General features: G+C 42.1%; 1 protein-coding gene across 3 annotated transcripts; it reads left to right on the top strand.

Annotated features, from left to right (window-relative positions):
• Positions 1-1,095: 1,095 nt before the first annotated feature.
• Positions 1,096-12,595, top strand: LOC112264702 (Ig kappa-b4 chain C region). Of its 3 annotated transcripts, XM_024441480.2 has the most exons (6): positions 1,125-1,309; positions 1,676-1,752; positions 2,009-2,064; positions 2,187-2,378; positions 10,625-10,702; positions 12,034-12,595. In XM_024441480.2, the coding sequence occupies exons 2-6, from the start codon at positions 1,724-1,726 to the stop codon at positions 12,354-12,356; spliced, it is 678 nt and encodes a 225-aa protein (XP_024297248.2). In that variant the 5' UTR covers positions 1,125-1,309; positions 1,676-1,723; the 3' UTR covers positions 12,357-12,595. The 3 variants fall into 3 exon arrangements, with proteins under 3 accessions (XP_042151457.1, XP_024297248.2, XP_024297249.2); XM_042295523.1 differs by lacking the exon at positions 10,625-10,702 and having other exon boundaries at positions 1,096-1,309; XM_024441481.2 differs by lacking the exon at positions 2,009-2,064 and having other exon boundaries at positions 1,127-1,309.
• The last annotated feature ends 2,160 nt before the right edge of the window (positions 12,596-14,755 follow it).

Raw genomic sequence — 14,755 nt, forward strand, 5'->3', positions numbered from 1 at the left:
ACGATTCTGTGATTCCAACTTTGTGGCAAAACGTTGGGGAACGCCCTTTCCTGTTTCAGCATGACAATGCCCTTGTGCACAAAGTGAGGTACATACAGAAATGGTTTGTTGAGATTGGTGTGGAAGAACTTGACTGGCCTGCACAGAGCCCTGACCTCAACCCCATCGAACACTTTTGGGATGAATTGGAAGGAATGGTCTGTTCCATATCTTCAATGAAATTAAACATGTACAACTGTGACATTACAATGTTTAATGGTATTTTTCATCAGTTGTTTTATATGAAATGTAATTTCCACCACACTCTGTCATTGCCACAATGCTAATTCATCACCATCACAGTACATATTTTTGAGGCAAAGGTGTATTAAAATACAATTGATATTGACTATTTTTCCCATATGTGGACCGTATATGCGTGTTCTTAAGATAACTCCTAATATAATGTCAAATATTACGATTTTAATGTGGTAAATTCAGATTTCTAAGTATCATTAAGGCACATATGGACATTTGACATGACAATGATGAATATATTTAATTAAGAAAACTTCCAAATAGTAAAGAAATACATGAAAAAAATCTAATTTGTGTGAAATGTTATACAAAATACCGTAGGCACAATTTCTGTAAATTCCTTTTTAGCTAAAATAGAAAATGTTATGATGTGGTGGTTATGACATTTCCCCTCTGGTATTTGGGGAAACTGATTAAAAGCTTTATATTCTTAAATAGTATGGTCTTAGCCACTAGTAGATCTTGTTTCCAGACAGAGTGACGAACATTTTCAGAAAGATAAAAAGCAGTTTCAATAGGTTTCATTTTCAAAAACATTTAACATCCAAACGTATTCGTATTCGTAAAATCAACCGGCTATGAAACGAAACAGCAGAAATACTTTGAAAAGAGCTACTGCAGTATTTTTCTAACCCCAATAAGGGCGTGTCATGCCAAATAGTGTCCCCTTGCCAAATAGTGTCCCCCTCTACGTCACAATGGGATTCGATTAGTTCTGGCTTCTGCTGCTAGGGCTGTTGCTTGAATTTGAAACATTCTGACCGGATTACGTAATGAATCAAAGCGTCCGTTGCTATGCTGGTTGCCTGGTTACCTCGTAGCAGTCGCGAAGGAAGGAGGACGCCGACAGTTCTAGTTCTATTTCACCTCAGAAGCGCTCGCTTAGTCCGCGCAAAAATGTTTCCTCCGAATTGCTCTCCAAGGACGGTGTTTTTGACCGTGACAACCTGCTGACTATCTGCTGCTCCAGTGGACCGAAGATACTGGAAAGAGAACACTATTTCTTTACCATGTATTTGTTTTTATATAAATAAGTACATATTGTTTAATAGGAATAAAGCTGTTTTTTAAGGTGTTTTATATAGATTTTATAGTGACATTGCTAGCTACTTATTTACCTCAGCCAGACAGTTTTATTTAGCTAAAGTCGTTATCTAAATGAGCTATCTAGCTGTTAGTGTAGCTGCTTTCTGTTTGTCTAGCTAGCTAAAAAAAATAATCTTTTTCTAGCTAGCTAACTGTTATTGTAGCTGCTTTCTGTTTGTCTAGCTAGCTAAAAAAACAAATATTTTTCTAGCTAGCTAACTGTTATTGTAGCTGCTTTCGGTTTGTATGTACTTTAATGGCATCCTCGAAAATATTGTATCTTTCCAACCAGGCAAAGTACTATGCAGGCACTGATCTCGACAAGAGGCGCATCATTCGTATGGGAGGCAGAGAAATTCACAATTCAGTGTAACGTTAAGCAGTTCATTTCTGTTACTGTTAGATAACTGGAAGTATTTATGAACAACCATTTAACAACAATTTATTTTTCATCTAGCTAACGTTAGTTGGTCATCTACATGTTGCTAGCTATACATTTAGTTATATGTCAGTCAGATTTAGGTATCTAGCTATAAGTTAACCCTGATCAATCAAATGGATAGGTGTAAACAATTATGGTAACTCCAACTGCTCTTAACTAAATTTAGGTGTCTTTGTTTGACAGAGCGAGACCCATACAGAAAGAGAGAGAGGAAGAAAGTGACAGCGGGAGAGAGAGAGGTGGGAATAGAGTGAAAAACAGAGAGAGAAATGAAGAGCGAGAGAATCAGAAAGAGAAAGACATCAGTGCAAACTTACTTAGACTTTAGTATTTCAACAACTCTTCTCTTCCAATTTGTTAGGCAATCACCTGTACCTACTGGGGAAGGATGGCCAGCCACACAGGAGAGTGATTTTCACCAAGGAGGAAATGGAGGCCTTGCTGACAGAGATGCATGCTGGACATTTCGGAGTGAATCGCATGATTGCCAAAATCAACGGTCAACCACTGAAATCCCTGACGCCTTACACTTCGGTGAAGCCCGTGAGACAAAGTATGTTAAGCCTTGGTTGACATTTGAGAAAGCAATAAATGGTTGTTATGCTGAGCTCATGAAAAAAGACAAGCCAGTGTATGAATCAAACGTATTTGCATATGAATGGAGTGGAAATTAACTGATTTTGTGATCTGCTAGGTAAGCAACTTTAATGTGTCAAGCAGATTACACGTTTTCATTGCCATTTCCGAAACGTAGCAACGTGTTTAAGACATGGATTTCATGTTGTAATGTTAACAAGGTACCAAAATGTGGTTAGAATTAATGTTTTCATTTTATTAGCTAAACAAAACTTGTTTAAACAGTGAATAAATCAGCCCTGTTTGCATAGCGATGATGAAAATAACGTAATTTAGGCTGTAATGATCTCCAAAATTTGAATCAAATCAAATCCAAAGCAAATTTTATTTGTCACATACACATGGTTAGCAGATGTTAATGCGAGTGTAGCGAAATGCTTGTGCTTCTAGTTCCGACAATGCAGTAATAACCAACAAGTAATCTAGCTAACAATTCCAATATAGAATATGTGCATAAAGATATATGAATGAGTGATGGTACAGAGCGGCATAGGCAAGATACAGTAGATGGTATTGAGTGCAGTATATACAAATGAGATGAGTATGTAAACAAAGTGGCATAGTTAAAGTGGCTAGTGATACATGTATTACATAAAGATGCAGTAGATGATATAGAGTACAGTATATACATATACATATGAGATGAATAATGTAGGGTATGTAAACATTATATTAGGTAGCATTGTTTAAAGTGGCTAGTGATACATCATTTCCCATCAATTCCCATTATTAAAGTGGCTGGAGTTGAATCAGTGTGTTGGCAGCAGCCACTCAATGTTAGTGGTGGCTGTTTAACAGTCTGATGGCCTTGAGATAGAAGCTGTTTTTCAGTCTCTCGGTCCCAGCTTTGATGCACCTGTACTGACCTCGCCTTCTGGACGATAGCGGGGTGAACAGGCAGTGGCTCGGGTGGTTGTTGTCCTTGATGATCTTTATGGCCTTCCTGTGACATCGGGTGGTGTAGGTGTCCTGGAGGGCAGGTAGTTTGCCCCCGGTGATGCGTTGTGCAGACCTCACCACCCTCTGGAGAGCCTTACGGTTGTGGGCGGAGCAGTTGCCGTACCAGGCGGTGATACAGCCCGACAGGATGCTCTCGATTGTGCATCTGTAGAAGTTTGTGAGTGCTTTTGGTGACAAGCCGAATTTCTTCAGCCTCCTGAGGTTGAAGAGGCGCTGCTGAGCCTTCTGCATGATGCTGTCTGTGTGGGTGGACCAATTCAGTTTGTCTGTGATGTGTACGCCGAGGAACTTAAAACTTACTACCCTCTCCACTACTGTTCCATCAATGTGGATAGGGGGGTGTTCCCTCTGCTGTTTCCTGAAGTCCACAATCATCTCCTTAGTTTTGTTGACGTTGAGTGTGAGGTTATTTTCCTGACACCACACTCCGAGGGCCCTCACCTCCTCCCTGTAGGCCGTCTCGTCGTTGTTGGTAATCAAGCCTACCACTGTTGTGTCGGTGGCAAACTTGAAGATTGAGTTGGAGGCGTGCGTGGCCACGCAGTCGTGGGTGAACAGGGAGTACAGGAGAGGGCTCAGAACGCACCCTTGTGGGGCCCCAGTGTTGAGGATCAGCGGGGTGGAAATGTTGTTGCCTACCCTCAACACCTGGGGGCGGCCCGTCAGGAAGTCCAGTACCCAGTTGCACAGGGCGGGGTCGAGACCCAGGGTCTCGAGCTTGATGACGAGCTTGGAGGGCACTATGGTGTTAAATGCCGAGCTGTAGTCGATGAACAGCATTCTCACATAGGTATTCCTCTTGTCCAGATGGGTTAGGGCAGTGTGCAGTGTGGTTGAGATTGCATCGTCTGTGGACCTATTTGAGCGGTAAGCAAATTGGAGTGGGTCTAGGGTGTCAGGTAGGGTGGAGGTGATATGGTCCTTGACTAGTCTCTCAAAGCACTTCATGATGACGGAAGTGAGTGCTACGGGGCGGTAGTCGTTTAGCTCAGTTACCTTAGCTTTCTTAGGAACAGGAACACTGGTGGCCCTCTTGAAGCATGTGGGAACAACAGACTGGGATAGGGATTGATGGAATATGTCCGTAAACACACCAGCCAGCTGGTCTGCGCATGCTCTGAGGGCGCGGCTGGGGATGCCGTCTGGGCCTGCAGCCTTGCGAGGGTTGACACGTTTAAATGTTTTCCTCACGTCGGCTGCAGTGAAGGAGAGTCCGCATGTTTTAGTTGCGGGCCATGTCAGTGGCATTGTATTGTCCTCAAAGCGGGCAAAAAAGTTATTTAGTCTGCCTGGGAGCAAGACATCCTGGTCCGTGATGGGGCTGGTTTTCTTTTTGTAATCCGTGATTGACTGTAGACCCTGCCACATACCTCTTGTGTCTGAGACTGACACACTTAGCTTGTTTGATAGCCTTGCGGAGGGAATAGTTACACTGTTTGTATTCGGTCATGTTTCCGGTCACCTTGCCCTGATTAAAAGCAGTGGTTCGGGCTTTCAGTTTCACGCGAATGCTGCCATCAATCCACGGTTTCTGGTTTGGGAATGTTTTAATCGTTGCTATGGGAACGACATCTTCAACGCACGTTCTAATGAACTCGCTCACTGAATCAGCGTATTAGGTAATCACACCTTTGATATAGCAACGGACGCTGCTATATCTATATATATTGTTAAATCCCATCGTGACGTAGAGGGGGACCCTATTTGGCTGGGGGACATTATCTGGCATGACAGGCCCAACAAATTAACCACCAGCCAATGTGACTGGTGAAATACACATTCTTGCGTTACTCTATCCACATTTGGCAGGTGGCTGGTGTTCATTTTATGCCCTACATAGGACACTGAGAAGATAGTTTCAAGCTATATATACACTGAACAAAAACATTAACGCAACATGCAACAATTTCAAAGATTTTACTGAGTTACAGATCAAATCAAATCAAATCAAATTTATTTATATAGCCCTTCATACATCAGCTGACATCTCAAAGTGCTGTACAGAAACCCAGCATAAAACCCCAAACAGCAAGCAATGCAGGTGTAGAAGCACAGTGGCTAGGAAAAACTCCCTAGAAAGGCCAAAACCTAGGAAGAAACCTAGAGAAGAACCAGGCTATGTGGGGTGGCCAGTTCTCTTCTGGCTGTGCCGGGTGGAGATTATAACAGAACATGGCCAAGATGTTCAAATGTTCATAAATGACCAGCATGGTCGTATAATAATAAGGCAGAACAGTTGAAATTGGAGCAGCAGCACGGTCAGGTGGACTGGGGACAGCAAGGAGTCATCATGTCAGGTAGTCCTAGGGCCTCTCAGGTCAGTTGAAACTGGAGCAGCAGCACGGCCAGGTGGACTGGGGACAGCAAGGAGTCATCATGTCAGGTAGTCCTGGGGCATGGTCCTAGGGCTCAGGTCCTCCGAGAGAGAGAGAGAGAGAGAGAGAGAAAGAGAGAATTAGAGAATGCACACTTAGATTCACACAGGACACCGAATAGGACAGGAGAGGTACTCCAGATATAACAAAATGACCCTAGCCCCCGACACATTAACTACTGCAGCATAAATACTGGAGGCTGAGACAGGAGGGGTCAGGAGACACTGTGGCCCCATCCGAGGACACCCCAGACAGGGCCAAACAGGAAGGATATAACCCCACCCACTTTGCCAAAGCACAGCCCCCACACCACTAGAGGGATATCTTCAACCACCAACTTACCATCCTGAGACAAGGCTGAGTATAGCCCACAAAGATCTCCGCCATGGCACAACCCAAGGGGGGCGCCAACCCAGACAGGATGACCACATCAGTGAATCAACCCACTCAGGTGACGCACCCCTTCCAGGGACGGCATGAGAGAGCCCCAGTAAGCCAGTGACTCAGCCCCTGTAATAGGGTTAGAGGCAGAGAATCCCAGTGGGAAGAGGGGAACCGGCCAGGCAGAGAGAGCAAGGACGGTTCGTTGCTCCAGAGCCTTTCCGTTCACCTTCCCACTCCTGGGCCAGACTACACTCAATCATATGACCCACTGAAGAGATAAGTCTTCAGTAAGGACTTAAAGGTTGAGACCGAGTTTGCGTCTCTGACATGGGTAGGCAGACCGTTCCATAAAAATTGAGCTCTATAGGAGAAAGCCCTGCCTCCAGCTGTTTGCTTAGAAATTCTAGGGACAATTAGGAGGCCTGCGTCTTGTGACCGTAGCGTTCGTGTAGGTATGTACGGCAGGACCATATCAGAGAGATAGGTAGGAGCAAGCCCATGTAATGCTTTGTAGGTTAGCAGTAAAATCTTGAAATCAGCCCTTGCTTTGACAGGAAGCCAGTGTAGAGAGGCTAGCACTGGAGTAATATGATCAAATTCTTTGGTTCTAGTCAGGATTCTAGCAGCCGTATTTAGCACCAACTGAAGTTTATTTAGTGCTTTATCCGGGTAGCCGGAAAGTAGAGCATTGCAGTAGTCTAACCTAGAAGTGACAAAAGCATGGATTAATTTTTCTGCATCATTTTTGGACAGAAAGTTTCTGATTTTTGCAATGTTACGTAGATGGAAAAAAGCTGTCCTTGAAATGGTCTTGATATGTTCTTCAAAAGAGAGATCAGGGTCCAGAGTAACACCGAGGTCCTTCACAGTTTTATTTGAGACGACTGTACAACCATTAAGATTAATTGTCAGATTCAACAGAAGATCTCTTTGTTTCTTGGGACCTAGAACAAGCATCTCTGTTTTGTCAGAGTTTAAAAGTAGAAAGTTTGCAGCCATCCACTTCCTTATGACTGAAAAACATGCTTCTAGCAAGGGCAATTTTGGGGCTTCACCATGTTTCATTGAAATGTACAGCTGTGTGTCATCCGCATAGCAGTGAAAGTTAACATTATGTTTTCGAATAACATCCCCAAGAGGTAAAATATATAGGGTCTACAGTTCATTTAAGGAAATCAGTCAATTGAAATAAATAAATTAGACCCTAATCTAGGGATACAGATATGCATCTGTTGGTTACAGATACCTTTAAAAAAAAGTAGGGGAGTGGATCAAATGCCCATTGACAAAATGCAATTGTGTTCGTTGTCCGTAGCTTATGCCTTTCCACACCATAAACCCACTGCCACCATGGGGCACTCTGTTCACAAAGTTGACAGCAACAAACCGCTCGCCCACATGACACCATACACGTGGTCTGCAGTTGTGAGGCTGGTTGGAAGTACTGCCAAATTCTCTGAAACTACATTGGATGCGGCTTATGGTAGAGACATGAACATTTCATTATCTGGTGGACATTCCTGCAGTCAGAATGCCAATTGCACATTCCCCAAACTTGAGGCATTTGGTTGTGTGACAAAACTGCACATTTTAGAGTGGCCTTTTATTTCCCCCAGCAAACGCTGCACCTGTGTAATGATCATTCTGTTTAATCAGCTTATTTATATGCCACACCTGTCAGGTGGATAGATTCCCTTGGTAAAGTAGAAATGCTCATTAACTAGGATGTAAACAAATTTGTGCACAACGTTTGAGAGAAATAAGCTTTTTGTGCTTATAGACAATTTCTGTAATCCTTTAATTCAGCTCATTAAACATGGGACCAGGACTTTGTGTGTTGCGTTTATATTTTTGTTCAGTATACAGTATATGGGCAAAACATCTACTCCAGATTGTGGATGTGTCTAGGGGCCAGCCTCTACGTTTTGTATATTTTACCACCATTATGAATTCATCATTTTCCTTTGACTTTAACAGTGTGTAAAAAGTTGATCTGAACTTTTGACAGATAAATGGATGAGTAATGAATTCTTCATGCATTTCATCTGCCTGTGTCCGTGAATGTATGGACATGCTTCAATGCTGCTATCAAGTGGTAAGATAAGGGTGATAAGGGTAGAAGACCATTTCAAACATGCCACTTGTCACTCACTGGTTGAATCAACGTTGTTTCCACGTCATTTCAATGACATTATGTTGAACCAATGTGGAACAGACATTGAATTGACATCTGTGCCCAGTATACAATATGGATGGGTGGGTCTGTCGTTCTAGGCTAACAATGCAGAAGACAGAAAAGAGAACATTTGCGCGTTGACCATCCAAAGTCTGTTGTATTATGGGGATTAAAAAAATCTGATTTCCTCCTACATGACAACTGCGTAAACTTTACAAAAACCATGTAATCAAAGGTCATGAAATTTTGACTGTAGTTGACTGCAAGTTTCTGCATATTCTCCTCACCAGTTGCAAATTGCAGCCATCGCCTGCGTTGTGGGAGGCTCTATTGTCAACCAATCATTAGGGTGTTGTTGTTTGACCCATATGAACGTGACCAAAGACATGACTGAAACAGCATTTCCACAATTCATGTGATATTTGAGTCTCTCACACCAATTGATTGTACATTTTCAGGTTGTGACTGTGTGATATGTGGGTTAGAGACATTATGTTTATTTTGACATTATGAAGAAAAACTTTTGCAGATGCACCTCTCCCCAACTTCACTCCTTGGGCTTGTTCGACATTTAGGCGACTGCCAACTGACTGATCTACAAATCGCCTTCCATCATAAATAATGTCTCATTATTATTTGTAGGTCAGTCAGTCACAATTTACCCATGATACATTACGGTTTTGATCCTCTCAAACAATCCCCTTGACTTTTGATTACAGTTGGTTGCTTTCGCCTTACCGCTCAATATTAGGAAAGTATCCTTAATGTTTTGTATACTCAGTGTATAGTGTCATAACCCAAGAATTAAAGAAATTCTGATGTCCAGCAACCTTGCCAGCAGGCCTGCCAGCTAAGATAGTTAGACTAGCTGCTCTAACTTTATTGATAACCTGAACTGGCTTGGTAGCTAATTATGAGGTTGGGAGATTGGGAACCCATCAAGCTATCTAGCTGAAGCTAACTTAATAAAATTGATAGGTGGCTAGTATTACCAAAAAACAATACAACAATTTAGTTGTATTTATTAATCCTTGAAGGAATCAAAAGGCTACATAGCTTGATCAAATTCATTTACAAACATATATCCTGTGAGTCCTGCCCATCCAAGGAGAGCCTAAATCTAATAAAATGATGATGATACTGTTTTCACGCAGTAGAGAATCAAGGGTCCTGCCTAGCATATGTGTGCTCCGTGGGCAAGGAACAACTTACTAGGGACAGTGTTGGGGGGGACTATTTGGCTGTTGCAGTCAGAGTGCCTCCTCCACAATACCGCTGACAGATCTTTTTTTATAAATAACTATGTAAGAATTTGGGCTTGTGACGTCTTCCACATTTTGTTGTGTAACAAGGTGGGACTCAGATGGATTTAATTGTCCATTTTTGTCAACAATCTAAGTGAAAAATGGATTTAATTGTCATTTTAAGTCAAATCTGTAATTATATGTAGGCCACTCGGGAACATTCAATGTTGTCTTGGTAAGCAACTCCAGTGTATATTTGGCCTTGTGTTTTAGGTTATTGTCCTGCTGAAAGGGGAATTTGTCTCCCAGTGTCTATTGGAAAGCAGGCTGAACCAGGTTTTCCTCTAGGATTTTGCTTGTGCTTAGCTCCATTCCATTTAATTTATCCCGATGACAAGCATACCCATAACATGATGCAGCCACCACCATGCTTAAAATTATGAAGAGTGGTACTCAGTGATGTGTTTTGTTGGATTTTCTCCAAACATAATGCTTTGTATTCAGGACGTAAAGTTAGAGAGGAGCTAGTCATTCAAAACATATTTGAAACACTATTATTGCACACAGAGTGAGTCCATGCAACTTTCATGTGTCTTGTTAAGCACATTTTTACTGACAAACTTATTTAGGCTTGTCATAACAAAGGGGTTGAATACTTATTGACTCACGCCATTTCAGCTTTTCATTTTTACATCATTTATTTAAAAAAATATATATATATATATATATATATTTTTAAACATAATTCCACTTCGACAATATGGGGTATTTTGTGTAGAACCTCAAAATCTCAATTTATTCAACTGTTAAACAACAAAATGTGGAAAAAGTCAAAGGGTGTGAATACAAAGGGTGTGAATACTTTCTGGAGGCACTGTGTATCAACATAGTCCAAAGCAGTTTTCAAAATGTAGATAGTTCAATGGGGAACGTGAATGTGTCCAGTCTACTAGAGTTCCAGAGTGGACCAGTAGGGGGCATCAGTTCCATGTCTCTGTTACCATTCCCCTCTGTGTCTGTCTAGAGGTTTTAGTACCGCCAGTCAATCAGAATCTATCACTGTGGTGGACTTTCGGTGGAGGGACCAAACTGAGTGTTGGCAGTAAGTATTCAGTTCTAGACCTTGACCTCTGATATCAAAATCGAATACATTTTATTAAGAATATTACAACTCCCTTAAATAGAAAGTTGAAATGTATATTTATTTTGTTGAGAATTTTTGTTGCGTTTGTTTTCCTTAGGTGTAAATATAGTTAAATTAAAATGTCTATTCAAGATGTAATATATCAAACCAGGTTATACAGTGTGTATTAATTTGGAACAGAGATACTTTTGAAATAAGAGTGGTTTAGATGAATGTAGCTTTACAAAGAGCAAAAGCAGTGTCTCTACAGTCAGGTTTTTGTACGGCCGCTGAATGAGATTGTATCACTGTGGTTAACTTTTGGTGGAGGCACTAGACTGGATGTTGGAAGTAAGTTTACCTACCTCTAATATAGAAAATGTTCTGACCTTGCATATAGATGCACTAATGATCTTGTGAGAAAGATTAAAAATGAAAGAAATGCTATGCATGGTTATGTTTGAAGTAAAATAGTTATTCTCTTCATACGAGTCACCAAATACCTTTAGGTTAGACCTCAAACATTAAGCTATTGTTTTTGGTTAAGTAACCCGTTTTCGTAAATAATATCTCTATTCATTTTATTTAAATGTGTCTTTTAAATGTATATGATTGTTGTAAGATGGTTATACTCTTAAATTGACTCCTTCAGCATTCAGCTGCAAAGTATTGCTTAGCGTTGCTATCTATTTGCTATCCATTGAAACGTCTTGGTATTTTGCGAAGTCCGGCTGTTCTGCTGTTCATATGAATGTACATTTATTTTCAATTTGTGTTTGAATATCATGTAAATGACACACAACTTCATTCACCTTCTTTCGATAAGTTAAAACTTAAATGTTTTAGTGTGTCTTTTAAATTAAATGTATATCATTGTTAGATGGTTGCAGTCAAGTAGGCATATTTTAAACTAATTTTAAATACATTCATAATTTAAGAATTGTTCTTCAAAATAATAATAATTATTCATATTGAAATGCAGTTTGATTCTTAAGAGTTTATTCCATTACAATGAGTGAGAAGTATACTGAAATATTCCACATTTTAAATAGTTACATTTTGAAGATAGTTGAATGTATTTTCAGTCATCTCACGTAGTTATAATATGCTTCAGTAGCTACTCAAAGGGAAGTGAAATAGTGACAGAAAGACTGATCAACCAACTGTCTGTATGAGGATCAGAAACCTACTGATGGAAAAAAAAAATGTAATTTACAGCTAAGATGTTAAACTGCTGCATCAATATTGTCGTATCAATCTAGTGATTGATTGATAGTTCCCCTCTCCCTAACTTCCCACCTGTCTCCTAGGTGACGTTCGTCCCACCCTGACAGTCCTGCCCCCCTCCAGTGTGGAGCTGCAGGAGGGGAAGGCCACTCTCATGTGCCTGGCCAACAAGGGCTTCCCCTCAGACTGGAAGCTGAGCTGGAAGGTGGACGGTAGCAGCAGCAACACCTGGGAGGTGACCGGGAGCCCCGGGGTCCTGGAGAAGGACGGCCACTACAGCTGGAGCAGCACCCTGACCCTCCCTGTCGACCAGTGGAAGAAGGTGGGCTCTGTGACCTGTGAGGCCACCCAGGGCTCCCAGTCTCCGCTCTCTGAGACACTGAGGAGAGACCAGTGTTCTGATTAATGAGCTCCCCCCTCTGACTCCACTTTTTTTACTCTGTTCTGCACTCAGCATCTCTCCTTCTTACTGATCCAGCACTACTACCACACTGGTCTGGTTCTGGGCTGGGCCTTTCTCCAGAATATCTGTCTGATTCTGATGTCAAAGTTCTGCTTGGCTTTCTTACATTTGTTATAATCTTTATTCCTGTAATGCTGTTGGTTCTGACATGCTGAGATAATAAATACTTTTCCCATCCTTAATATTGTTGCCTGGATATCCTTATAATGGTTTTACCATTATATATCAAATCAAATCAAATCAAATTTTATTTGTCACATACACATGGTTAGCAGATGTTAATGCGAGTGTAGCGAAATGCTTGTGCTTCTAGTTCCGACAATGCAGTAATAACGAGCAAGTAATCTAACTAACAATTCCAAAAAAAACTACTGTCATACACAGTGTAAGGGGATAAAGAATATGTACATAAGGATATATGAATGAGTGATGGTACAGAGCAGCATAGGCAAGATACAGTAGATGATATCGAGTACAGTATATACATATGAGATAAGTATGTAAACCAAGTGGCATAGTTAAAGTGGCTAGTGATACATGTATTACATAAGGATGCCGTCGATGATATAGAGTACAGTATCAACGTATGCATATGAGATGAACAATGTAGGGTAAGTAACATTATATAAGGTAGCATTGTTTAAAGTGGCTAGTGATATATTTACATCATTTCCCATCGATTCCCATGATTAAAGTGGCTGGAGTAGAGTCAGTGTCATTGACAGTGTGTTGGCAGTAGCCACTCAATGTTAGTGGTGGCTGTTTAACAGTCTGATGGCCTTGAGATAGAAGCTGTTTTTCAGTCTCTCGGTCCCAGCTTTGATGCACCTGTACTGACCTCGCCTTCTGGATGGCAGCGGGGTGAACAGGCAGTGGCTCGGGTGGTTGATGTCCTTGATGATCTTTATGGCCTTCCTGTAGCATCGGGTGGTGTAGGTGTCCTGGAGGGCAGGTAGTTTGCCCCGGTGATGCGTTGTGCAGACCTCACTACCCTCTGGAGAGCCTTACGGTTGAGGGCGGTGCAGTTGCCATACCAGGCGGTGATACAGCCCGCCAGGATGCTCTCGATTGTGCATCTGTAGAAGTTTGTGAGTGCTTTTGGTGACAAGCCGAATTTCTTCAGCCTCCTGAGGTTGAAGAGGCGCTGCTGCGCCTTCCTCACGATGCTGTCTGTGTGAGTGGACCAATTCAGTTTGTCTGTGATGTGTATGCCGAGGAACTTAAAACTTGCTACCCTCTCCACTACTGTTCCATCGATGTGGATGGGGGGTGTTCCCTCTGCTGTTTCCTGAAGTCCACAATCATCTCCTTAGTTTTGTTGACGTTGAGTGTGAGGTTATTTTCCTGACACCACTCTCCGAGGGCCCTCACCTCCTCCCTGTAGGCCGTCTCGTCGTTGTTGGTAATCAAGCCTACCACTGTTGTGTCGTCCGCAAACTTGATGATTGAGTTGGAGGCGTGCATGGCCACGCAGTCGTGGGTGAACAGGGAGTACAGGAGAGGGCTCAGAACGCACCCTTGTGGGGCCCCAGTGTTGAGGATCAGCGGGGAGGAGATGTTGTTGCCTACCCTCACCACCTGGGGGCGGCCCGTCAGGAAGTCCAGTACCCAGTTGCACAGGGGGGGGTCGAGACCCAGGGTCTCGAGCTTGATGACGAGCTTGGAGGGTACTATGGTGTTGAATGCCGAGCTGTAGTCGATGAACAGCATTCTCACATAGGTATTCCTCTTGTCCAGATGGGTTAGGGCAGTGTGCAGTGTGGTTGAGATTGCATCATCTGTGGACCTATTTGGGCGGTAAGCAAATTGGAGTGGGTCAAGGGTGTCAGGTAGGGTGGAGGTGATATGGTCCTTGACTAGTCTCTCAAAGCACTTCATGATGACGGATGTGAGTGCTACGGGCGGTAGTCGTTTAGCTCAGTTACCTTAGCTTTCTTGGGAACATATGGATATGGATATATTTATGAAAATGTATATTATGTATAAAAAAAATCCTTATACATTTCAGTCAATGAACCTCTCTCATAGGGTGCATGGCTAATTGGGCCAAATTTGTTACCTGTCAAAGTGATACCTGCAGTGATACTGAAGTCATGTGCTCTAAACTCACTGGTCTTAATTATAATATAAATACTGAAGCCATGGGCTTTAAACTCACTGGTCTTCATGGTGATACTAATACTGAAGCCATCATTGATACTAATACTGAAAAAATCACTGAAACTCTCTGGGGACACGTGAACATCTGGCCACGGTACTGCTCTATTCTGGGAGTGTGGAAATCACTCTGGTCATGCAAATCTGAGTTCCACTCCACCACAGCTCACAATGTCCTGAAGTCA

This window comes from Oncorhynchus tshawytscha, linkage group LG13, assembly GCF_018296145.1.
Source record: "Oncorhynchus tshawytscha isolate Ot180627B linkage group LG13, Otsh_v2.0, whole genome shotgun sequence".
NCBI lineage: Eukaryota > Metazoa > Chordata > Actinopteri > Salmoniformes > Salmonidae > Oncorhynchus > Oncorhynchus tshawytscha.